The following is a 26045-nucleotide window of genomic DNA, read 5'->3' on the forward strand; positions in this document are numbered from 1 at the left end:
CCGAGAGGGGTGGCCAAGCCACTGAAGTAATGCTTGCCTTCCCTCCCCTTCCCGCAGTCAGGCCCTTTGAGACCAGCTGCCAAATTCACCAGCTCATTGTGACAGTGTGCAGTGCCCCAGTTCGCTCCCGCCAGGCAGCCCCATCCAACCCTGGTGTGTTCACTCGCTCACCCACAGGCTCCGCCATACCCTCAGCAAACAATACAGCATGCCTGTCCTCTCACTCACGCCTGGGCGGTACCAGAGCGGCTGCCCTCCTCAAATCCACTCACATGGGGCTTGGGCCAAGAGCTGGCAAGTCACTGACTCACAAGCAGTGCGTTGTGGAATGCATGGTCGCCCTTAACAGCAACTGTGCAGCAAGCACAGCCAGGTATTTAAAGCAGATCAAACACCCAAATGGGGGACTTCTGTCCCCCTCAAATCCAATCCGCTGAGCTAGCCCGGGTGATGCTAACCGGACACTATGGCACAGCCTGCAACAGAACCCTCAGGGCTACTCTCTGCAGGGCCTGCTGCCCTTCACTGGACAGGTGAGGGGTATCCCTGCTCCTAAATGAAGATGCTAATCCTGGAGAGAAAGCAGAGGCCAGTAAAGTGACAGTGCTCTCTTCTGCAGGTCTCCAGAGCTCCCGACAGCTCTGTGCTCAGCCTATTGCCTTCATCCATATTTCCAGTTTCCTCTGCACCTGTAGTGGGGAGCGGCAGTAGCAGAGAGCGCGCGAGCGGCCGCATGAGAGAGAGAGAGCGAGAGAGAGAGAGAGCCGGACTAGACTCTAGATAGCAAATCTGGACATGGGTTAAAGCAGGCCTGGACTGCATTCTGCCATGTGCATGCTCCCTGCAAGCCTGTGGGGCCTCAGAGGAAGTCGCACGGGACACAAGGGGATGAGGACAGGTGCTGACGGCTCTGACACTGTGCACCGTGGGGAGAAGGGAGGTTGGGATGGCAGCATGGGGGGTGGAGCCAGAAAGGAAAGTCTCTTAGTTGACACAGTAAGTCTGAGGTCCAGCGAGAACTGAGGCTGGAGGTGAAATGTGACTGGGCTTGGGGTGAAATCGAGCCAGGCACCCTTTGGCTCCTCTCTTGTTCACGTCGCCATGCTTCCTTAGAGCCTTTTGCTCATACAGAGGCAGGTTGGGCAGCCAGCAAACTCCTTCTAAAGCAAAACCCCCTGAGCTTCCCCCAAAGGAAAGGTATGAGCGCCCCCTGCACAGCCGGTCACCCCACCTGCCCGCCCCGTGCAACTGATCAGGAAACAAAGACACAGACAGACAGGGCTCCCTGGAAATGGCAGAGAATGGAAAGCAAACGGATTTGCTTTGCGTGTCATGCAGCAGCAGCAGCCTCGAGCACAGAAATACCTTCATCTTCATCCCCGTCATTATCCGCTAAGTCCTCGCCCTGTTTCTTAGCGCTGGCTCCTAGGGACCAAACACGAGGAGACAGAACAAAAAAGAAAAACAAAAAACAAAAACAAAAGAGAATTCAAAAATAGCATGATAGCAGAGAAGGGGGCCAGGCCTGCAGCACTGCCCGGCTACTCACACTGCATCTCTCCATGGGCTCGGCCAGGGCTGCTGGCCAAGCACAGCCACAGTTCAGAGCAGACAGGGGACTGCCTCTCCAGGCTGCCTGGGCCCCGCTGCCACTGGAGTCTGCCCTGGGAACATGTGCTCCTTGGTCTGGGGGCCAGGAGAGGGAGAGAACAGGCCTCTTTAAGCAGGATAGCAGATGAGCTTGTGTGCCCTCCTGCCTGCCCCTCCCTTGCTACATCCTCTGCCTCCCCTGTGGCCCACACTTTGCAACTGATTCTTGGACTGATTTGGGGTAAGCTCCGTGCCCTGCCCATCGGCAGAAAGCCACATGAGGGGAGATTAAAGAGGCTAGGACTTTTCAGCTTGGAAAAGAGGAGACTAAGGGGGGATATGATAGAGGTATATAAAATCATGAGTGGTGTGGAGAAAGTGGATAAGGAAAAGTTATTTACTTATTCCCATAATACAAGAACTAGGGGTCACCAAATGAAATTAATGGGCAGCAGGTTTAAAACAAATAAAAGGAAATTCTTCTTCACACAGCGCACAGTCAACCTGTGGAACTCCTTGCCTGAGGAGGTTGTGAAGGCTAGGACTATAACAGCATTTAAAAGAGAACTGGATAAATTCATGGTGGTTAAGTCCATTAATGGCTATTAGCCAGGATGAGTAAGGAATTGTGTCCCTAGCCTCTGTTTGTCAGAGGGTGGAGATGGATGGCAGGAGAGAGATCACTTGATCATTGCCTGTTAGGTCCACTCCCTCTGGGGCACCTGGCATTGGCCACTGTTGGTAGACAGGATGCTGGGCTGGATGGACCTTTGGTCTGACCCAGTCTGGCCGTTCTTATGTTCACTAACACTAACCCGTCATCCTGGTTCCACTAAACCGGTGCCAGTGAGTTTGTAGCCCAGGCCTGACTCTCAAACACCTCTGCCTCCCTTTTCTCTCCCCATCAACCCCCCCACCATCCCAGGGATGTGCGTGCTGCTCGGTGGAAGGGGCCGCTCTCCTGCTGGCACTGGGTGGCACCCCCTTACTTTCACTGTACTGCAAGCAGGGTTTGAAGCTGAAGCTCTGTCCTTCCACCTCAAACCAATTACAGGCACAGTCAGCCACAAATGCCCAAAGCTGCCAAGTAGTCTGTGTGCCATCAGACCCCAGAGCCACTGAGACCCCAAGACAGTGTGTGCCTCGAGCCCTGCTTCTCTGGGCTGAAAGAATGCAAATGGGCATAGATCTGAAACTTGCAAGGGCAGAGTAACTGGCTGAAGGATGTAAACAGAGGGCAGCGGATGGCAGGGGGGGAACAGCTGCCAGGACTACAGTTAGACTGGCCTGATTTAGCATGTTAGTGATCACAGACACAGTGGTGAGCAACATGTGGGTGACATTCCCACGTGATACTAAATTGGGAGAAGGCCAGAACCTCCAGGAGATCAGAGGCATGATCCAAAGGGGCCAGAGAGGCTGGAAAACCTGAGCAGGAAATAACAGAATGGGATTCCACTGAGAAAAATGCAGTTAGTGGGTCTGGGAGAAAATAACCTAAAACTCAAACACCCAGTGGGAAGGGCAAACTGTGGAGAGAGCAGAAAGGAATGAGAGGGGTAGGGAATTAGAGTGCTATGGCAACAAAGAGCAGGGCAGTTCTGTGCGGCAAATGCAAAGCATGGCCGAGCTCATGAAGTGGGAGCCCCTCTCTATCCCACTCTGGGGAGACACCCCCCAGGATCCTGTGCTCACCTTCCAAGCCCAGAGGCCTTCCTTCCACAAGAAGGGAAGGAACAGCCCTTCTGTGCATAGTTTTGGTGAGGTCACATAATTTACCAGATGCCCCAAAAGCCACAATTTCACAACTGAGGAAGAAGGTCATAGTGGTTCAAAAACCTAACCTAGTTTAGAGGAAGAGATGGCAGCTATATATATAACAAATGGAAGAAAGAGGAAGTCAATAGTAATGAATATAAATCAGAAGCTAGGTACTGTAGAAAACTGATAAGGGATGCCAAGGGACACAGGGAGAAATCTATGGCCAACAGAATTAAGGACAATAAGAAGGAATCTAAGCATATTAGGAACAAAAAGAATCCTGACAATGGCACTGGTCCACTACTAGATGGAAATGATATAATTACCAATAATAATGCAGAACAGGCAGAAGTATTCAATAAGTATTTCAAGAATAATTAAATTAATAGAGGTAAATGGTAAAGGGGACGTAATGCAAGATGGGTTTACCAAAAATAAACCATGCCAGACTAACCTAACTTCCTTATCTAAAAAATTATTTTTTTCAGAGGAGGGAAGTGAAAGAAATCTAATATACTTGGACTTCTGTAAAGCATTTAACATGGTACCACATGGGAAATAATTAGTGCAGTTAAGGAAGATGTGGATCAGTACAAGCATTGGATAATGCTTGTACTGATCCTCATTGGATAAGGAATTGGCTAAAGGGGAGAAGGCAATGGGTTGTGCTGAAAACTGAATTATTGGCCTGGAGGGATATTATTAGTGGAGTCCCTCCAGGATACATCTTGGGACCAAACTTATTCAATATTTTTATTAATGACCTTGGCAAAAAAAGTAGGAATCCGCTAATGAAATTTGCTGATGATACAAAGTTGGAGGCATCATCAATACCGAGGAAGATCGGAATAATAGACAGGAAAAGCTGGATGACCTTGAAGACAGAAATAGGATGAAATTAAATAGTACAAAATCCAAGGTCACACACTTGGGGTCTAATATGAATTTATGCTACAAGCTGGGGGCTCGTCCATTGGAAGTGACAGAGGAGGAGAGGGACCTGAGTGTATGGATTTATCACAGATGACTATGAGCCATCTTTTTTGATGAGATTACAAGTTTGACTGATAAAGGGAACAGTTAGTGTAATATGCTTAGACTTCTGTAAGGCATTTGACTTGGTATCACATGACATGTTGATTAAAATATTAAAGCAATATAAAATTAAAATGGCACACATGAAATGGATAAAAGCTGGTTAACTAATAGGTGTCAATGTAATTATAAAAGATGGTTACTTAACTTTATTGTAACTGTTGTTGTTCTAGATGTGGATGCAGACATGTATTTCATTCAGGTGAGAGCACACCCAACACACCAAAGTTGAAGAATTTTTCCTAGCAGCCCTCATGCCCCATCCCACATATATACCCAAGGGAGGGGCTAAGGGCAGCACTGCCCCGCCCCCCTCTGTTCCTTCACACCAAAATCCCAGGTTGGAGACTTCAATGCAGAGGGGTGGAGGGTGGGTCGCAGAATACGCATCTGCACCCACATCTCGAAGGACAACAGTTAAAATATAAGTAGGTAACTATCTTTTCAAGTTTGTACAGCAAAACACCCATAAACTGGTGAATATCCTCCAGTCATCACAGGGATCAGCCCCAGGTCTGGTTCCAGTAACTATCTTCACAAATGATTTGGATGATGGCACAGAGAGTATACTTAAATAGATGCTGATCCCACAAGCAGTTCCAGCAGGAGATTGGCTCAAAGTCTATTTAAATAGTGAGAGCCGATCTGCCTTCTCAAAGTTTGCATCCCTTCTCAGTGCCATGATGATAGCATAATGTCTAGTGAAGGTATCCATGGAGTACCATATTCCAGCCCTGCAGATATCCACTACGGAGACATCACTAAGGAATGCATCCGGTGTTGCTTGAGCTCTTGTCGAATGAGCCCGCAATGACTGCAGAGGTATCAACCAACTCACTCTAGAAGGTGTGGTAATGCAGTCAGTTACCCACCTGGAAATGGTCTGAGCAGCGACTGGTTGTCCCTTCAACCACTCAGTGACGGACACAGAGTCAAGGTGATGAACAAAACGGCTCAGTCCTTTCTAACTAAGTTGCTAAGCACTAGCTGACATCTGCGCTATATAGGCACTGCTCCTCTGCACTTGAATGTGCTTTGGGAAAAAATATAGGTAAGTAAATAACCCGATTGGACAAAAATGTTGGGTGTGGTCTTAAAGCCTCCTTGAAGACTTGAGTGTACAGAGAATCTGCCATAAAGGCCTGCAGTTCGCTAACTCTTCTTGGGGGTGTTATAGCCAAAAGGAAGGCCGTCTTTTGAGAGAGGAGAGCCCATGAATATGTTGCTATTGGCTTGAATGGCAGACCCATCAGTGCCCCATGACCATATTAAGGACCCACAATGGTGCTGTTACCTTCACTGGTGGAAAATGACAGATAATCCCTTTGAGAAACCTCACCATTATAGGGTTTGAGAATACCGATTTTCCATGAATGGGAAGATGGAAAGCTGAGATCGCCACCAAGTAAACCCTCAGGGAGCTCAGAGCGAGACCTGAAGATTTCAAATGCAGCAAATAATACAAAATGTCCTGAATCCATGCTAAGTGCAGTACTTCGCATTTGTCCTTATTGAATTTCATCCTATTTATTTCAGACCATTTCTCCAGTTTGTCAAGCTCATTTTGAATTCTAATCCTGTCCTTCAAAGAGCTTGCAACCCCCAGCCCCAGCTTGGTATTAGCTGCAAAGTGTACTCTGTGCCATTATCCAAATCATTTATGAACTGAACTGGACCCAGAACAGGTCCCTGGCTGAAGGATATCCACCAATTTATGGGTGTTTTCTTGTACAAACTCAGCCTGAATCTCTAAGGCCAATGCCATGGGCCTGAGCAGGTCCTGATATGAACTGAAGTCTTCTGGTTCCAGAGAGGATGACTAGGGTATTGCTGCAACATCTGGTGATGAAGAGGAAGATGTAGTTGGGACCAACAGAATCCCTTGAGGAATGACAGACTGTCGTAAAGGTTCAGGATGCTTCTTCACAGAGGAAGCCCGCTAGTGGTTCCGGCAGGGAGTGCACTGAAGATATAGATCTCCCCCTAGGGTGAGCAGGTGACCGTGATTTTGCCGAATGAGGGAGTTCCCAGGGATTCCGTGTAGGTCACTGTGGAGGACAGTGCATCAGCACCCAGAAAGAACTAGGCCAGTGTCCCATGTCTCTATTGCAGGAATGGTACCAATCCCAGCACCGACTATGATTCTCCCTGTGTCTCGACAACCTTCAAAAGCAAAATGGGGACGGGAAGGGAGATGCCTCTGAGCTCAAATGTGAGGATCCCTCTAAAGAGCTGATGGTGGCAGTGGGGCCACCAAACATCCAGCGTTATCCTTGGCTCAACCCGACGGTGCCATCGGCACTGAGTGAACAGTCCATAGTACCTTGGATACTGGTACCAGCCTCGATCTCATACTCGGTTCTAATGCCTCTTTTGGTACCCAAAATGAAGCTGGTCCCAGGCCAGCGATGCAGGCTGCGTCGCAGTGAGCATCAGTAGTGAAGAGTCTCTGCGTGCGCCCACAGTGCCGAGCAGGAAGTCGACAGCCCCCCTGATCGAGGGTAGACTACGGTGCAGATGATGGTGTTGGCAACGACAGTAAGTTTGCTACCAAACCAGGGGGAGCTCAGGATGCTGAGGATGATGCCAGTGTAGTCGGCTGGTCCTGAATGAGCGGTGAGTCAGGGATAGACAGGTACAGAAAATCTGCTGTCGGGGTCCAGACTGACAGTGCCACTATCTCTGCCAAGGGTGCTGGACTCAATGGGCACCCCCTGAGGTGGTACCGGAGTCAATGGTATGGGTTCTCCCTGCTCAGTACCAGAAAGCAGGTTGATGGTCCCGCTCTAATCTGAGCACTGGGAGACTCCGGTGCTGGTCCGTACTTTTCTTAGGCAGAGAAGACTGGTCTCCCCGACCTCTGGAATGGCCCTGGTCTATTTTATGGGTTCTTTTTTCAGGGAAGCAGTCCCTGATCCTTTGGGGTGAGTAATCCCAGTTTGGTTGAGAAGTCCCATAATGTACCAGCTCCAGTGCTTTTTGAGGCGCTGGATTCTCCACAGCAGTCCTCAGGGCTGAGGAAGGCCTCAAGGCTTGAGAAGGTGCTGCTTCAATCGTAAGTCTCTAACCATTTGCTTCCTCTTTTTAAAGGACTGACAAATAGAGCACCTTTCTTTAACGTGTCCTTCCCCATGACATCTAGTGTGGGAATAGCCACCCCAGACGGAGGGCAATGGGAGAAACTAGCCAATTACTACTATCTCTATCTAACTGCGGCTACTAACTATAATTATATTATCCCTATATATAAGAAAATCACAAAAAGCTGTGAAGACAAGTGTGGGGAAAGATTACAATAAGCGCTCCGGCACGGGCAGTGAGATGGAGCTGAGGGGGGTCAGGGCAGCACGGCCCTTATATAGCTAAGGGAGGGGCATGAGCATACCCCATGGGTGTTGCTGGGCAAATTCCTCTGACTTTGGTGCACTGGGCGCACACACAACTGAATAGAATACAAGTTTGTAACCACTCAAAGAAGAAGCAGGGAATCGTCATCAAGCAGGTGCACTATCAGTAGATCCTGCAGATATCAGTTCTTGGCCCTACACTAATTAACATTTTTATCAACGACCTGAAAGAAAACGTCAAGTCATCACTGAAAGTTTGCAGATGACACAAAGACTGGGGAAATGATAAATAATGAAGAGGATAGGTCACTGATAAAAGCGATCTAGATTGCTTGGTATACTAGATGCAAACAAATAATATTCATTTTAATATGGCTATATGTAAATGTATACATCTCAGAGCAAAGAATGTAGACCATATTTACTGGATGGAGGACTCTATTCTGGGAAGCAGTGATTCCGAAAAAGATTTGGGAGTCATGGTGGATAATCAACCATGATAACGAGCTCCTAGTGAGCCACTGTGGCCAAAAGGGCTAATGGGAACCTCGCATGCATAACCAGGGAAATCTCGAGTCGGAGAGAGGTTGTTTTACCTCTGTATTTTGGCACGGGTGTGACTGCTACTGGAATATTGTGTCCAGTTTTGGTGCCCACAATCCAAGAAGGATGTTGATAAATTAAAGCGGGATCACAGAAGAGCCCTGAGAATGACTGAAGGATTAAAACATCCCTTATAGCAATAGATTCAATGAGCTCAGTCTATTTAGCTTAACAAAGAGAAGGTTAAGGGGTGACTTGATTACAGTCTACAAATACCTACACGGGGAACAAATATTTGATAATGGGCTCGTCAGTCTAGAAAGGAAAGGTCTAACACACAATCTAATGGCTGGAAATTGAAGCTAGACAAATTCAGATTAGAAATAAGGTGTAAATTTCCATCAATGAGGGTAATTAACCACTGGAACAATTTAGTGGTCGTGGTGGATTCTCCTTCACTGGGAATTTTAAAATCAAGATTGGATGTTTTCTAAACGAGATCTCGTAAGAATTATTATTTTGGGGCAGGTCTCTGGCCTGTGTTATTCAGGAGGTCAGATTAGATGATACCAATGGTTCCTTCTGGCCTTGGAATCTTTCAATCTATGAATACTTTGTCATTTCTGAGTGCCCCATCACCAGAAACTGGAGACAAATTCAGGTTCTTCTCTGAATTCCCACAGAAACAATGAAGGACCCAGAGAGAGCAGCGTGACTACTGGTTACAGGAATCAGTTACGTAGGACTTGGCCGAATGAAGAGTAAGGGTGGATACAACAAGGAGCTACAAGTGTGAAGGGTGCAGGGACTGAGCAGGGCCCTCAGTGGTTACAACTAAGAGCAACAAGATTAAGTTCAGCCAAAATTTGGGCTGAGATCAGAAAACATCCTGCAATAGTGAGGCGTTTGATTGTGGAAACAGCTTCACAGGGGTGTGGCGGCCAGAACCTGACAATGTAGCAATCCTGCCCTGACTTCCAGAATTGGGGTATCACCCAAGAGGTTTTTGCTAGTTACCAGCTTATTTGCATCTAACTACACCAACCCACTTCAGATCCCAAATCCTTAAACCTGACCACAGAAGCCCTAACAGGTCCAATCGAGCCAGTTCTCAGGGCCAGGCCAGAGCTCTAACCAGCTCGTTTATTTACATCCCTGTACATGCAGCTGACAACATTAAAGGATACTTGATTCCTCCATTCCTCAGCTACCAGGAGCCTGTTCCCTCTGCAGCTACCCCCAAAGCTGCACTGGCTTCATGTTAACAAGCGCCAAAGGCCGTGTGGATACTCATTCCAGTTTAGTGTAAGTGTATTAGAAACAGGTTTAAGCTTAACCAAAATAAGCTACTCACACCAAAATACGAATCTCCACATTGGGGTTGCACCAGTGTAACTAAACCAGTGCATATTTGTTGTAGACAAGACCTAAGGCGCGGGGAGGATGGCAGCTGTAGGCGGTGAGCAACACCAATCACAGGAGGAGCACAGCACTCTGAGCCCAAGCCTCAGCGTGTCCAAAACCAGCCCCATTCTCCTCCAAAACAAGGCAGCCGGAGAGCGGGCTCGCCTCACCGGCTGAGACCAGCTGAATGTTGCGGCAAGTGCTAGGGTCATGCAGGTTCCAAATGGACCCAGTTGAGGGCTGGCTAAGATAAAGGGAAGGTGGGCAGTGGGGTAGAAAAAGAGCCAACCTGAGAGCAGTGACAGATTAACCCTTCCTCTGCCCATTTCACCTAGCTGCATAGGGTATCACAGACCCATAGAGTTAAGGATGGAAAAGGCCTGCGAGCGCTGGGACCCACTCCAGGCAGGAAACCTATCCTAGGGAACAGCCCTGCCCGGGCCCTAGCAGGGCTTTTCTGTCCATTCCCTGTGATTCCAGGGACTACCCAGTAGCCATAGAAACCAGGGCCATGCTGGTGGAATGGGAGGAAGAGGAAGAGACACTGCAGTTCCCAGCAAGGCAATCTCCCCATCGGGAGGCAGACAGACACGCCCTACCCTTGCTGCATTACAGCGGCCTGGGACACTGGCTCAGCTCTCACCAGTGCACTATTTCAATTAAAATTAATTTTTAAAAAAATCAACTTTCATACAAACTATCACAAATACAAACAATGGGCCACGTGCCCTGGGCAGCAACAGGCCACCTGGCCTCCAGGATGCTATTCCACCTGTCTCAGCACCTGGGCTTCAAGCCCATCAGGGCCCCCTCCCTCCTGCACTATGGCCCCACAAAGGGCCAGCCCTGGGACACTAACAGCAACTCTCCTGAAGGCCAGAAATCCCCAAGCACCTCTTCATTTTAATTAATAGATCTGCACTATGCAAATAAACGGAGGTGCCTGCATGCTGGTTGGCACCCCAGCAGAGAGCCACTCAGAACTGCCTGAAGTATGACAACAGCTCTGGAGTTTAGCAGCTCTATGTCCAGCGGGCTTGGGCTGCTAGGAGGGGAGGCAGCTCATGGAGACAATTTGTGCAAAAAAGCCAAATGGCTGTGGTGTTAATAAAGGAGTACCAGCGCAAACCCCTCACCTCAGGGACCTCCTGGAGAAAGGTCCTGCTGTTTAACTCCCATTGGCCGGAGCATCTTTTGTGTTAGTAAAGAGTCAAACAGATCTATGGGGCTGTAGAAATAACTAACCCTGTGGGGCTCTGGTGCCTCGTGAGGAGTCCGTGGCCCTTGAAGGAGGTGTGTCATCCCTCCTGTGGGGGGCAGAGATCTAACTAGGCTCCACAAGGGAGCAATAAGAAACAGACCCAATTCATATCAGATCCTGTGAGTTTCTCTACCCAAAGCTCCCCTGGCCCCTCCCTCTCTGCTGGTGCAGCTATTTCAACACAGTTTCGTCAGTGGCTGCTTGGTAACACCCACTAGTTTGCAGGCCACAGAGAAGGAGGCAAGAGTTGTTCTAGAATTAAACAACTGCAATTCTCACAGAGTCAGGGTGGGAAGTCACCCCTGCACTGCCCTAGCTGATGCACTTCTGTAACCACTCAGGGGCTTGTCTACATACAAGGGGTGTAGCGCTTTAGCTGTATTGGTGTGGTTAAAGCAGGACAGCCCTCCCAGGGTGGGTGCTGTAGTACATGGGACAGTCCTGTACTGGAAGGGAAATAAGCTATAGTGGTATAAGGCACCTTGATACTGGTCAGACTGTGTCCACACTAGGGGTTGTACTGGTAGAATGATATCAGAGCCCTAACTGACCCAGTTCTACCGGCACAAAGTCTGTGCGAAGGCCAGACCTTACTTCTCTCACCAGTATTGCGTCCAGTTTTGGTCCCCCCACTACAGAAGGGATGTGGACAAATTGGAGAGAGTCCAGCGGAGGGCAACATTTAGGGGGCTGGGGCACATGACTTATGAGAGGCTGAGGGAACTGGTGTTATTTAGTCTGCAGAAAAGAAGAGTGAGGGGAGGGGGAATTTGATAGCAGCCTTCAGCTACCTGAAGGGGGGTTCCAAAGAGGATGGAGCTCAGCTGTTCTCAGTGGTGGCAGATGACAGAACAAGGAGCAATGGTCTCAAGTTGCAGTGTGGGAGGTCTTGGTTGGATATTAGGAAACACTATTTCACTAGGAGGGTGGTGAAGAACTGGAATGGGTTCCTTAGGGAGGTGGTGGAATCTCCAGCCTTAGAGGTTTTTAAGGCCCAGCTTGATAAAGCCCTGGCTTGTATGATTTAGTTGGTGTTGGTCCTGCTTTGAGCAGGGGATTGGACTAGATGACCTGCTGAGGTCTCTTCCAACCCTAATATTCTATGATTCTCAACTATTCGCATCCTCTCAGGGATCAAGGTGGGGTTTGGCTCCCAGGGGAAATCAGAATGGGCAGAGGTGGAGACCCCAGAGGGTGTTGGGCAGGGCCTCCTATACACTGACTGCTCCGGGTGGAAGCAGTGTGCGCAGCTCCCTGGTTAAGGTGGAGTAGAGCTTTGCATGTAAAGCAAAAACCAAGCCTGAATGAAGGCTAGCGTGTCCTCCACAGACCACCAGGACTTACAAAGGACAGAATGAACTTCTGGGAGGTAGGCGGGATGCATAAAACTCCCCAGGTGGCCAGAATTCTCTGACATTGTAGGAGGCCATATTTGAAAGCTGGTATGTTAGGGAGAAGGATTATTGCGTGCTGCTGTTTATTAGCAGGGGCTCATGAATACCCCAAAGAACTCCTCTTTCAAAATGCCGTCTGGCTCCCATTGCTCTCCTTGAAAGCAAGAATAAGGCTGAGTCCTTTTTCAAAATAGTCACCATTTCCCATTAGTTCCAGTGAGAATGAAGCCAAGTCATCCTGAGGGAAAGAGCAGGGGCCACCTTGGGTACAGCTTGACTTCCCTTCCACTGGACACAAGAGGGTGACCATTTTGTTCTTCGGGATGCCCATCAGCCCCTGCTGAAGGAGACACTTGCAGTGAGGACTGTTACCCCAACACTGCGCACCACATATACTGACCAGGGAGTGTGTCTGAGGTGCATGCACACAGGGGCATGTAAGTAACAGCCAGGCTGTGCAGGGGTACAGGGGATAATGGAGACCAGGAGCACGGGGAACTGGTCAGGTAGCTCTGGCTGCTCCAGAGTGGGGTGACCAAAGTGTACAGGTTAATATGGACATAAATAAAAAGTTAAAATAAAAAAACTGATTTGAAGTTGACCCTTCCTATCTTCAGATCATTAGAAATATCCCACGGGAACCTGCTCCTTGGGTTTCTTTTCTTGTTTACCATTCACATATGAAATTTTAATAACTTTAAAGTACAAGGAAATACAAAGACAAAAATCCACATTCTACTGAAGTTAAGGCTGGGCAAATAGCAATAACTTATGTAAAAACATTCCAGAATGTTGCACCTATCTCCAAATCAAGAATTACTAACCCAGGAAGTTGAGAGTCAAAGTTGCATGTAAAAGCAATCCAAACATGTTTAGAAATGGATCTTTTTCATTTTTAACCCCTCATGGCCTTCCTACAAGGCAGAAGTAAGGTTGCTTGGGCGCCTTAACTGTGCGTTTCCATTTCTTAGTGCAGTGGTCCCCAACCTTTTTCGTCTGGCGGGCACCAGACGACGAGCCACGGAGGACCGTGGCGGCGGACGACCGTCCGCTGAAATGCCGCCGACAAGCAGCAACGTCAATAGGCGTCGCTGCCGAAATGCCGCCGACAAGCAGCATCGTCCAGAGGTGTCGCCGCCGAAATGCCGCCGACGCCTCTGGATGACGCTGCTTGTCGGCGGCATTTCGGCGGCTGCTCGAGCGCCGGTCAGTACGCGGGCGCACTTAGACGCCCCGGCGGGCGCCATGGTACCCATGGGCACCGCATTGGGGACCCCTGTCTTAGTGCATTTGGGTTACTTTTACATGTAACCAGAAGTCTGAATGTTCCTGTTAGCAACACTTGGGTGGGGATAATCACTGCTGTGTACCAGGCACTATCCTCCTACAGGAAAGGCAGAGCCTCCTCTAACCAGAGCCAACCCCTCTAGGCAGCCACTAGGGTCCCTCCTCTGCAGATGGAACATACCCAGGAATCAGCGATGGGCAGCACAGAAATCCCTACCACAGGCAGAAGTGGTGGGAGAGGAGACACCAGGCTGAATCTCTCCCCTATGATCATTTATTAATGGCATGTAATAAACATTCCCCCCACACACCCAGTGACCAGTTGAGGTGCCGGCTTCCCCTCCCAAAGCAAGGGGTCTGTGAAGCCCTGGCAGCCAATGGCAGGCTGGGAAAAGAGGGCTGGGGAGCTCTCTGAGAGGAAGTGCTTTGAAGTGGCTCATGAAGGGCCAGCTGCTGGCACAGCATGAGAAGGAGCAGCCCACTCCGGAGGCAGCGTGTGGAGACTCCCTGATGTGCTGGCCCTTTCGGGCAGCCTTGGCACTCACAGAGAGATGGCGTGTGAGTAGCCAGACAGCAACAGGGAAAGCAAAGCAAAGAAACCAAACAACAGAACTCAGGGAAATCTCTGGAAGGAAAGAGAATTCTTGTCAAACCTCCAAGCTGTGCCGCACTGCGCCAGGCCCTGGACACCAAGAGGAACGCACAGAGAAGAGAACAGAAGGACACGGGACCCATGACAACCCCTCCCAGCACAAGGACTCAGTAGCCCAAAGGGCCAGCCACACGAAGGGCTCCAGAGCCTGGGCAGGCCACACAACTACTTGAGAGCCACTGGGCTGGACCCTACCATGTGTGCTTGTGTGTGGGCAGAGTGGCAGTCCATCCACATGGGGGCTTCTCTCTCCCCACATGTAGCCTTTCAGAAGAGCTTGGCTGCCCCTTTTGGGGAGAAGGGGAACCCTTGTGCTGGATATGCAAGTTCTGGGCCCTTGCCTCACCACCCCAGTGCACTGCACAGGCACGCATGCAATGGGACAGAGGAGGTACTCAAGACCACTGGGGCAGAGCTGGGTCTGTACTCCTGGTGTGCACAGGAAGCTGCTTTCTGGGGAAAACCCAAGTATGATTCTAGAGCACATTTTCCATCTCCTCCCACAATCCTGTCTGTCTCCAGCAGCTGCTCTCCTCCCCGCACACTGGGGTCTGTGACAGTGATGCAGAATCATGCTTTCTCAGGCAAACCCATTCCCAGAGAGGACTGTGATGTCAGAGATTTTGATATCAGGTGGGGACTGCATACACGACTCCAAAGAAAAGATCCTGCTTCATCCCTGCCTCAGGGCTGGAGACTCCAAGGTGGGACTGTGGAACATGGGCTAGAAGCAGAATGGTTTCTGAACTGGAGCTGTTTCACAGCTTTCCAAGAGGCAGCCATGTGTGCAGGGATCCTAGGGGCAGTAAAGAACTGCTTATGAAAGGGGCTACGGAGCAGGTTTCCATGTGTGGGCCAGCATGAAGGGAAAGGAGAGGCATGTGCGTGTGCATGAGCACGCAGAGGTGGCATGCCTGACTGAGGGAGCAACATGGGGGTGGAGGAACAATTCCACAACCAGCAGGATTTACATATTTGTATAGGGAGACATAGGAAGGTCAGACTAGATGATCATAATGGTCCCTTCTGACCTTAAAGTCTATAAGTCTATGAGGAAATTAATGCAGCTGGAGGGCAGAGCTTTCACACACATGGTCCCAGTTCCCACAGCAATCAGAACTCTACCAGGCCTGTTCACAATGGGGCTGTGCACACCCATTTACACAAACATGCCCACTCGTGGTGTAGATTTCAGTGGGATCTTTAACTAGGTGACCCCACCTCAGAGAGACCAAGTGAAAGGTGCTTTCTCCTGCCTTTGCTGCCATAAGATGAATGAAAGGGATGTTTTCCATTTAAATGTTAAAGAAGGTGAGAGCACTTCTTCCCTGACAGCAGCACTCCCAGGCCTTGGGAGCTGGGATCTGCTGGAGGATTTGGGTGAATGGGGTGTGCAGTCCGTATTTCCCTATCTCCCATACACCCTCAATGGGAGCTGGCTGCACTGGCTCCAGCATGCAAAAGCAGCTGTTCTGAAAGGCTTGGAAACGCACCTGGGTCCTGCCCTGATTCAAACCCAGAGCCTCCCACTGAGGAGCCCAGTCTGGCCCTGGAAAGGGAGCAGCATGTAGCAGGAGCATCCCAAAGGTTCCTCTGAGCAGAGGATGGATGGACGGACACACAGACAGTATTGCAGGCTGCATGGAGGGCCCACCGTCTCAGTCCCATGGCACGAGAGGAAGGCTGAAGAAATATGCCGCAGGCCTGGAGAGAATGGACAGGTGCCCCCTCACTCTCTCTCTCTCTCTCTCTCTCTCCTCTCTCTGTCAGGTCCGGCTTGCTACATACCTCCTTTCCTACATATTTTCTTGTTGGGCTTTCGGGCGCATTCCTTGGAAATCCGTTTTACTGTAAAATGAATAAAAGACTACAAAATAACAGGAGGCTCCACTGGCTGGAGTGGGCATGCAATTACAACCACACTGCCCACCCTCCCGCCACCCCCTCTTGGGACCGCGGGACGTGGGGAGGGGAGCATTGCTGTGGGAGGAAAACTCTGGGGCCAGGTGTACTGGGATGGAAGGAAGTTACGGTGCTGTCCCCTGCAGCCTGGAACCCCCAAGGGAAGAGAAGCAGAGCTGCTGGGGCTCCAGAACAGCTGTCTTCCCAGAAAACTGCTCAGGGAGGGCATGGCAGGTTCCCCCTCCAGTTCTCTTCCATCATAGGCTCTTGTGTTATCGAGAGATTCTTGCAGCTGGCACAGCCCATGGGCTCCCACAGCTCCCCCTTGTGGTGAGGCTGCCATGGGCCTGAGGAAAGGGTGCTGCCTCCTTGGCACTGCTACTTACAATTCAGATGGAATCCCCTATAAAAGAAAAAGATTAGAGAGAGAAGAGGCACCCTGAGGCACTCAGCCTCACCACAAGGGGCTGGGTCCACAGTGCTCCAGCTCCCACCCAACTCCACGCACTCAGCCCCTGGCTGGTCCCGGTGAAGCACATATGCTAGCTGCATTGTGCCGTGCATGCTGACATCTCCCCTGATCCCCAGCAGAGCATGGCACCAGGGAGAGGAGCCAGCCCAGCTCTCCTTGGTCCCTTCCCAGTCAAGAATGGCTGGTGACCCCATCCCAGCAAGAGAGAGAGTGTTCCTCCCAGCCAGCAGCAGCAACCCACACCCCAGAACTAGCGCAAGAACCTGAGGGTGGGGAGGGTGGGCGAGGGAAGACAAACCCAAACCAAACTCAAGACAGAACCTGGCACTCGGCACCTCGGGAACCCAAACCAGCTCGTCACTCTGTGGACCTGCGGTCAGAGAGTCCCTTTCAGTTTTGGCAACACAAAAGAGGAACCCGTGACAATGCCATGGAGGGGGAGGGAGAGAGCTGTGGGGGAGAGGGGAGAAGAGAGAGCCCAAGAGACAGAGAGAGAGAGGAAAAACAGCTGGAGGGCAGAGGGCAAGCTGAGTGGCCAGAAAAAGCTTTTCCACAGACAGACAGCATGCTGCGGGTTCCACAAGCACATGCTTCAAACACAACATCCAAGTGAGCCCAACCAGAGCTGAGAAGGAGCAGAATAACTCTGGGACCCCCCACCCACCCAGAGAGTGCAAATCTCCTGCTGGCACCCTGGACGGACTCACCATCCTCGGTGGGAATGTAAATGTTGAGGTACAGGCAGTCCTCATTGGGATCCTGAATGTATGTGGCAACTATATCCAGATTGGACGTGAACCAGATGGGCAGCATGATCTCCGGGACTGCACTGTGGATGTTCTGAGGGCAGACTGGTGAGAAGTGGGTAGCATTCCTTATTCCAGACCAGGAGGAGGGTGGCTCAGGGGGCATGAACCTCTTCTCCCCAACAGGAGGGGCTGCATAAGGCACCCCCAGGTATTGATCCACAGGACCCAGAATCTCGCTAGGCAGCGGAACCCGGACCCCTCGTAACTTCCCATAGTGCGTGTTGACAGTCGGGGAGTAGACCTGGCCATCCATCTGTACAATGGCCAAGCTTAGAACCCAGAGCACGAGGCAAAGGTCCCGGCCTGCAGCCAGCTCAGGCACTTGGAGAACAGGGGACAAGGACGGGTTTCTCTGAAGTATCAGCCACATTGTCTGTGATGAGCAGCACCACCATCCAAGCCTTAAGCACACTCCTGGGGACTCAGAGGAACCCGATCACGGCAGGCCTGCTGCTATCTGTTACGCAGAGCCAGACACCAAGGGAGGACAGAAACTGGAACACAAACCCAGAAATGAACTGCAAACGGTGAGCCAGAGGATGGGAGTGTTCCTCTTCAGAGCCCCCAGCCTGCCTGCTGCTGTTTGCCTTCAGAGAGGGCAGCCCTGATGGGATTGATGGCTCTGTGGAGAGAGAGGGAGAGGAATTAACAATCATGGAGAGAATGGCAGCTCCACCTGACAAAGAAAATCTGCAGCACAAAGGGACCTTGGAACCCACCAGCATGTCCCCGGCCCCCTGATTCCACAACCTGGCAGAGGTGGGGGAGAGATTTTAATACCTCACCAGAATGCTCCTCACCTCCAGCCTTAGAGAGAGAGAAGAGCCCCTGGATAATCCACTGCTGCTGCCTCCCAGTTACCAGTCAGCCCTATAGTTTGGTCATGGTAAGTGGTGCCAGCTGCAGAGGAGGACAGGAGATTCCTGGAGATCTGGGGGAAAAGGGGATCAGAGGCCTTGTAGAGGTGGGGTGTTCAGACTCCAGAGCAGGAGAGGTGTGTGTGTCAACTGCAGAAACATGGGTCAAGCACCCGGGCTTGAGACACCCAGAGCAGACAGGTGATGCTAAGGAAAAGGGGATTCAACCACAAACTGGGGAAGCAGTTTGCCCACCAGCTACTGGCCTTAGGGCTGGGGCAAGGTTCACAGAGAGACAGCCCATGTTAAAGGTATCCAAGGGCTGCAGGGGAAGCGAGAAGGCCTGTGTGTAGGGGAAGGACACCACCAGAGAGGAAAGACGAACCACCTCCTCTCCTCGGAGTCCAGGTCTGAGGAGCACACTAGCAAGAACATGACTGGAGCAAGAGGCTGACAGACTTCAGGAACAGTCAACAGGCCGAGAGAGCACCTTGTGCTTCGATCTTGGGATGGGAAATCAGGACTGTTTGGTTCCATCCTCAACTCTGTTCCCCGTTCCCTGCACAACCTGGAGAAAGTGACTTGCTTTCCCTTCCCGGAGAGAATACAGAGCCAGGTGCCCCTGAGAGCAAGTTGAACCCTGAGATGAAGTGCATGACCATTGACCAAACTAAGCCAAAGCCCCATGGTGCTTTGCAGCCAGGCCAAAGGCGAAATGGAAAAACTGTTTGAAAAGTTTGTTACATACATTGCTGAATGCTGCGGGGCAATTACCAGATAAGGATTGGAACTTTATAAAAGTTTGTGAAGCTGACTCGTCAACAGATATATTGGGAAACCAGCTTTCACAGACAGAATTAACCAGGAATGTAAATTGCTTTATTGCTAACTACCAGAAAACAGATGTTGTCAGCTCTCACAAGCAAAATGGTATTGATCAAAGCATGGGGAAAAAATGGTTACTCACCTTCTGGTAACTGTTGTTCTTCAAGATGTATTGTTCATGTCCATTCCAATCAGGTGTGTGTGCGTGCACAGAAGACGGAACATTTTTCCCCAGCAGTATCTGTTGGGTTGGCCCGGGCGCCCCCTAGAGTGGCACCATCATGGCGCACAATATAGGGCCCTACTGACCTGCCACTCCCTCAGTTCCTTCTTGCCGGCTACTCTGACAGCGGGGTGGGAGGGTGGGTATTGGAATGGACATGGACAAAACATCTCGAAGAACAACAGTTACCAGAAGGTGAGTAGCCGTTTTTTCTTCTTCAAGTGCTTGTTTATGTCAATTCCAATCAGGTGACTCCCAAGCCTAAATTCAGGAGGCGGGGTTGGAGTTCAGGTATCCACTGACTGGAGCACCGCTCTACCAAACATTGCATCGTCTCTGGCCTGCTAGGTAATTGCATAATGCGCGGTGAAAGTATGTATTGAGGAACACGTCGCCGCTCTGCATATTTCCCGGGTCAGGACTTGCGCCAGGAATGCTGCTGAAGAAACTTGCGCCCTAGTGGAGTGCGCTGAGAGTGGAGGGGCAGGCACCTCTGCCAGGTTATAGCATTCATGGATGCAGGACATGATCCACGAGGAAATTCGTTGGGAGGAGACTGGAAGACCCTTCATCCTGTCTGCCACGGCCACAAACAGTTCAATGGACTTCCTAAACCATTTCATTCTTTCAATGTAGAAGGCTAGCGCTCTGTGGACATCCAATGAGTGGAGCCTCTGCTCCCTGCCGCTCGAGTGCGGCTTAGAATAAAACACTGGGAGGAAGATGTCCTGGTTGATGTGAAACTGGGAGACAACCTTCAGGAGGAAAGGATATGGCCTGAGCTGAACCTTGTCCTTATAGAACACGGTGTAAAGGGGCTCTGACGTTAGGGCCTTGAGCTCAGACACCCTCCTGGCTGAGGTTATCGCTACCAGAAATGCCGCCTTGTATGACAGGTAGAGCAGGGAACGTCACCAGCGGTTCAAAGGGCAGACCCATCAATTTGGAAAGGACCAGATTGAGGTCCCAGGTTGGGGCCGATTATCAGACGTGTGGATATAGCCTGTCAAGACCTTTCAAGAAACAGCTGACCACAAGGTTGGCAAACACCGACAGGCCCTCTGAGCCTGAATGGAAGGCAGAGATGGCAGCCAAGTGAACCCTAATTGACGATATGGACAGTCCCCGCTGCTTGAGATGGAGAAGGTAGTCCAGTATGAGTGGTATAGAGGCGAGCATCGGGGATGAGTGATGCTGCGCCGACCAGAATGATAATCTCTTTCACTTGGCAAGATAGGTAGCCCTGCTGGAGGGTTTCCTACTGCCAAGGAGGACTTATCTAACCGGGTCTGAGCAGGAGAGCTCTGTGGGGTTCAGCCATGGAGCTTCCATGCCGTGAGGTGCAGCGACTCGAGGTTCGAGTGTTGGAGACGGCTGGGATCCTGAGTTAGTAAATCCGGGAGGAGCAGCAAGGTAACTGGGGCTTCCACAGACATCTCCAGGAGGGATGTGTACCAGTGTTGGTGGGGCCAGGCTGGAGCTATCAACGTCACTGAAGCCTCTTCCCTTCATATCTTGAGGAGCACCTTGTGAACAAGAGGGATGGGCGGGAACGTGTAGAGAAGAGGGCCTCCCCCTGGGAGGAGGAACATGTCTGCGATGGAGCCCAGACTGTGGTTCAGGAAGGAGCAAAACTGTTAGCACTTCCTGTTGCGTCGCGAACAGGTCCATCTGGGGAAACCCCCACCGTTGGAAGATGGTGTTCGCGACGTCCAGGCGTAGGGAACACTTCTGGCCATTAAAGGACCTGCTGAGACGGTCTACAAACTCGTTCTGCACTCCAGGGAGGTACAACACTTGCAGGTGTATCAAATGAGCTACACAGAAGTCCCACAGTGTGAGGGCTTCCTGGCACAGGAGAGAGGAGCGTACACTACCGTTTGTGGATATAGAACATTGCCGTGGTGTTGTCTGTCATGACTGATACACATCTCCCTGTCAAGTGGGCTCGGAAAGTCTGGCATGCCAGGCGCACTGCTCTCAGCTCTCTGAGACTGATGTGGAGAGCGAGTTCCACCTGAGACCAGAAGCCTTGTGTCCTGAGGTCCCCCAGATGTGCTTCCCAGCCCAGAGCTGACACATCCATCACTAGTGAGAGGGATGGCTGAAGACGGGTGAAGGGGATCCCTACACACACTACCTGCGGGTTGAGCCACAACTGGAGGGAGTCGAGGACCAGGCGAGGCAGAGTCACGACCTTGTCCAAACTGTCTCGAGCCGGCTGACACACCGAGGCTAGCTACGATTGGAGAGGCCGATGTCTGAGCCTGGCGTGTTGCACCACACAAGTACAAGAGGCCATGTGTCCTAGAAGCTTCAGGCAATTCCTTGGTGGTGGGAAACTGCCTAAGACTTTGAATGATGTTGCTCCGGGCTAGAAACCTCGCTTCCCGGAGGTATGCTCTGACCTGTGTCGAGTCCAGGACCGCCCCTATGAACTCTATCTGTTGAACAGGGGACAGAGTTGATTTCCCCCCGTTCAGGAGAAGGCCCAGTTCGTCGAACGTCGTTCTTAAGAAGTCGACTTGTGCCTCCACTTTAGCCCTGGAGCGGCCCTTGATCAACCAGTCGTCGAGGTACCTGTACCTGGCGCCTGTGTAGGAATGCGGCCATGACTGCCATGCACTTGGTAAATACACGAGGCACCACTTACAGGCCGAACTGGAGGACTGTGAACTGGTAGTGGTCGTTGCTCACCACAAGCCTGAGGTACCTTCTGTGGGAGGGTGTAATTCCTATATGAAAGTACGCGTCCTTCAAGTCAAGGGCGGCATACCAGTCCCCTGAATCCAAGGAAGGGATGATGGAGGCCAAAGAGACCATGCGGAACTTCAGTTTCCTCATGAACTTGTTGAGCTCTCGCAAGTCTAGGATGGGCCTGAGGCCACCTTTGGCTTTTGGTATTAGGAAATACTGGGAATAGAAGCCCTTGCCCTTCAGCTCCTGAGGAACCTCTTCCACTGCCCGCAGTGCGAGGAGCAAGTGCACCTCCTGTATGAGTTGCTTGTGAGAAGGGTCTCTGAAGAGGGTCGGGGAAGGGGGATGGACGGGCAGAGAATTGGAGGAAGTATCCCTTCTCTACCATGCAGAGAACCCAGTGGTCCGATGTGATACGGGCCCACGCAGGGTAGAAAGGGGATAGTTGGGACGAGACGATAAAGCGGGTTGGATCCAGTCCAAGTTCTGGTGCACCATCCTCGTTCGCCCCTTCAAAAGTCCTGCTTCTAGCTGGATAAAGGTTTGGATGGGCCAGAGCTCTGGCCTGAGGACAGGTGCAGCCTCTTCCTACCGCTCCTGTTTCTCTTCAGTGAGCCATCCTGCCGGTTCTGCAGTTGGTAGAACCGCGGAGGAGGTTGTGGCCTAAAATGCCTCCGCTGCATGGCGGGGGTGTGGAGGCCCAGCAATTTGAGGGTGGCTCTTGAGTCTTTTAGGCCATGTAGCCTTTTATCCATCTGATCAGAAAACAGAGACTCCTCAAAGGGGAGATCCAGAATAGTCTGCTGGACCTCGTATGGCAGACCTGATACCTGGAGCCAGGAGCCCCTTCCCAAGGCAACCCCGGTAGACACCACCTGAGTGGCCGCATCAGCCCCGTCCAGAGCAGCCTGCAACGAAGCTCAGGAAATGAGCTTGCCCTCCTCCACGAGGGCTGAGAATTCAGCATGGGAGTCCTGCAGCAGCAGCTCTGCAAACTTTGCCATTGCCCTGCATGTATTGTAGCAGTGCCTGCTGATTAGAAATGTGGAGCTGCAAGTCGCCAGTGGAGTAGACCTTTCTCCCAAAAAGGTCGAGTTGTTTCCCCTCCTGATTCTTTGGGGAGGGGCCTTGGTAGTCCTGGCGCTTGTGCTGGTTAGCAGCGTCCATGACCAACGAATCTGGTGGAGGATGGGTATACAAGTGCTCGTAGCACCTGGACGGCACAAAATAGCGTCTTTCATTGCGCTTAGCTATAGGGGACAATGAAGCCAGGGTCTGCCACAAGGTTTTTGTGGTGTCAGCAAGGGGCTTTATGAGGAGTAGGGCAATACGTGCTGGTCCAGAGTGGCTGAGGATATCCACCATTGGATCTGCGTCCTCCATTACCTCCTCTGCCTGAATGCTCAGGTCCTGGGCAACCCTCCTCAGCAATTGCTGTAGCACCTTGTTGTCCTCCAGGGCCGGGGCTACCGAAGTGCCCACCAGCGCTTCATCTGGAGAGGAGGAAGAGACCCCCGCAAGGAGTGGATGTTCTCTTCCCTCCACGCCCAAGGGGTCCTGCAGTGCTTGGGGATCGTGGGCTGGAGCTGACGCGAATGGTGTCATGGTCCTCAGTGCCGGAGCTGTATACATCGGTGCTAAGGCTGCTGGTGCTGAAGCCGGAACCGATGGTGTCGGGGCTGTCGGTGCCGAGGACGTTGGCACTGATACTGCTGGGTTGGCATAGCTGACGCCGGTATGGCAGGGGTTGGGATGGTGGCAACAGGGAGTGATGGAACTATCCCTGATCCTGCCAATGCCGGAGGCAGTACGTAAGTGGCTGAGGCCGCCACCGCCACTGCCCTGGAATTCGACCCTTCGCTCCACCCTTGGCAAAAGGCCCAGGGAGTCCAAAAGGGCCACTGTGCAGGGGGCTGCTGCTGCACGGGCCACGGTGCCAGGTAAGGGTTCTGGTCTCATGATGATCTGGACCGTCTACTTCTGCTCCTATGAGATCAATAGGAGTCTGACTCTGAGGTCTCTGAAAAGGAGGACCATGGAGGAGCAGTACTTCGGGGCACCGAGGGTCCGCGCCGAGGGCTCGGGGCCCAACGAGGCTGCTGACCCTGTTCTGGAGCAGGGAAATGGTGCACCGGGGATGGAGATCACCAGGCCATCATTGCGGGCTTTCCTCTTGATGGTGCTGGGAGAGCGACCAGTGCCGGCGACCTCTCCCATCTAGGTGGAGAGAACGGTGCTGTGAGCTGGAGCAGATCCCGTGCTGCCTCAAACGCCTCCGGGGTCAACGGGAGGTGAAGTTGTCAGCTCGGCCTCGGTGAGTGAGAAGGGTCCGGACTCGACCGCCCTTCAACTGGGGCCGGAGTTGACGTGACCGGCTCGGGTCTCACAATGGCCAGCTCCTTGGGTCTAGCCGGGGGGGGAACGACCCCTCTCCGGCCTCCTCTTCTTCTGCCGATAGTCCTTGTCTTTACTCAGCACTCATCCCCGTGCTGACGGTGCTGGGGCACTGCATACCAAAGAGGTAGTACTCAGCGCCAGATCCACCAACCCAGAATCGGACTGGGCCGGAGTGCCGCTTCCATCAGGAGGATCTTCAGGCGCTGATCTCTATCTTTCAGTGTCCCGGGGCGAAACCCCCTGCACCGAAACCCCCTGCAGATCCTACAACGATCTTATTGATGGCTCTCCCCCAAACACTTCAAACACAAAGTGTGAGGATCGCTTCTGGGCATACACTTGCTGCAGACCTCACAGGCTTTGAAGCCAGGAGACTGCACTTGAGGGGAAACCCCTCCAAAGGAAACTTAAGAACTAAGTAAAGTACCTAATAACTACTTAACACTAACTACAGAACTAATTGGAACTATATACAGACTACCATATGCGCTTGTCAGGACAAGAGCAAGGGGAAGTTCCAGTTGTCACTGGCAGTAAGAAGGAACTGAGGGGGTGTGGTGGGTCAGTAGGGCCCTATATTGAGCGCCATGATGGTGCCACTCCAGGGGATGCTCAGACCGACCCAACAGATATTACTACGGGAAAAATCTTCCAGTGCATGCACACACCTGACTGGAATTGACATGAACAAGCACTCGAAGAAGAATTGTTTGCTGTTGTTACTGCAAGTGTGATTGAAAAAGAGGTGTTATGTCACCAAAATAAGAAAGTAGCTAATAGTAAATAAGTCAAGTACATTATGTTTAGAACGCTTTATATTCATGCTGAATTGCATAACTCTAAAACTGTACTATAATTAGATGCTGTAACCTTTGTATAACTTTGTATAACTCTTACTCTGTATTCTATAGGAAAGTACAACAAGGCTTGGAAAATACATAAGCCCTCGTGTATTCATGCTATGGCTGGCAACTACAGACCCTCTGTCTTACAAAATATGTATGGAGACAGATAAGAGAAAGCTTGTAAGGTTTATGGTTTTAGCCAATATCAGATACAATATTAATACACACAATATCAATATGATATATAATATCATGTATGTTTTGTACAACTATGATTTTTATTCATGTTAAGTTCTTCCCAAAACGCTTTTCACATATGTTAAGCTGTTTAATCAAGGGTAGATGTGTAGTGTTATAATTTCAGAGCTAGGTACAGAGCCATTCCAGATGGACAGGAAAAGACAAACTGTTTTATTGATGCTTAGCTAACATGCCCTGTGTACTAAACTATAGCTGGTGCAGAATGCCTCTAACGTTTTGCTAACTTCTGGAATGCTATGCTCAAAACAAGATAAGAAACTAGTTGCAATCTGTGTTTACATGCAGGGTCTATACAGGCCTAGCAAAATGTCTGCAAAAACATGTCAAAGGAGATGGATAAGAATAATATGTTAGGTTCAAAGTCCTGCAAAGAAACACTCATCTGTTGCAAACAACCCTAATATATACAGAGGTAAAGTGAAG

At 50.9% G+C, this 26045-nt stretch overlaps 1 protein-coding gene across 1 annotated transcript in view; it reads right to left on the reverse strand.

Moving 5' to 3' along the window:
- Positions 1 to 26045, reverse strand: part of NLGN3 (neuroligin 3) — an 84470-nt gene that overhangs the window by 31160 nt on the left and 27265 nt on the right. Inside the window, exons 2-4 of the mRNA XM_026652961.2 lie at positions 17416 to 18139; positions 16123 to 16182; positions 1366 to 1425 (exon numbers count right to left, since the gene is read on the reverse strand). Of these exons, the coding sequence (XP_026508746.1) occupies positions 1366 to 1425; positions 16123 to 16182; positions 17416 to 17887 (592 nt within the window). The 5' untranslated portion in view covers positions 17888 to 18139. The remainder of the gene's footprint in view (positions 1 to 1365; positions 1426 to 16122; positions 16183 to 17415; positions 18140 to 26045) is intronic.

This window comes from Terrapene carolina, unplaced genomic scaffold, assembly GCF_002925995.2.
Source record: "Terrapene carolina triunguis isolate 2854851 unplaced genomic scaffold, T_m_triunguis-2.0 Scaffold131, whole genome shotgun sequence".
NCBI classification, from domain to species: Eukaryota; Metazoa; Chordata; order Testudines; family Emydidae; genus Terrapene; species Terrapene triunguis.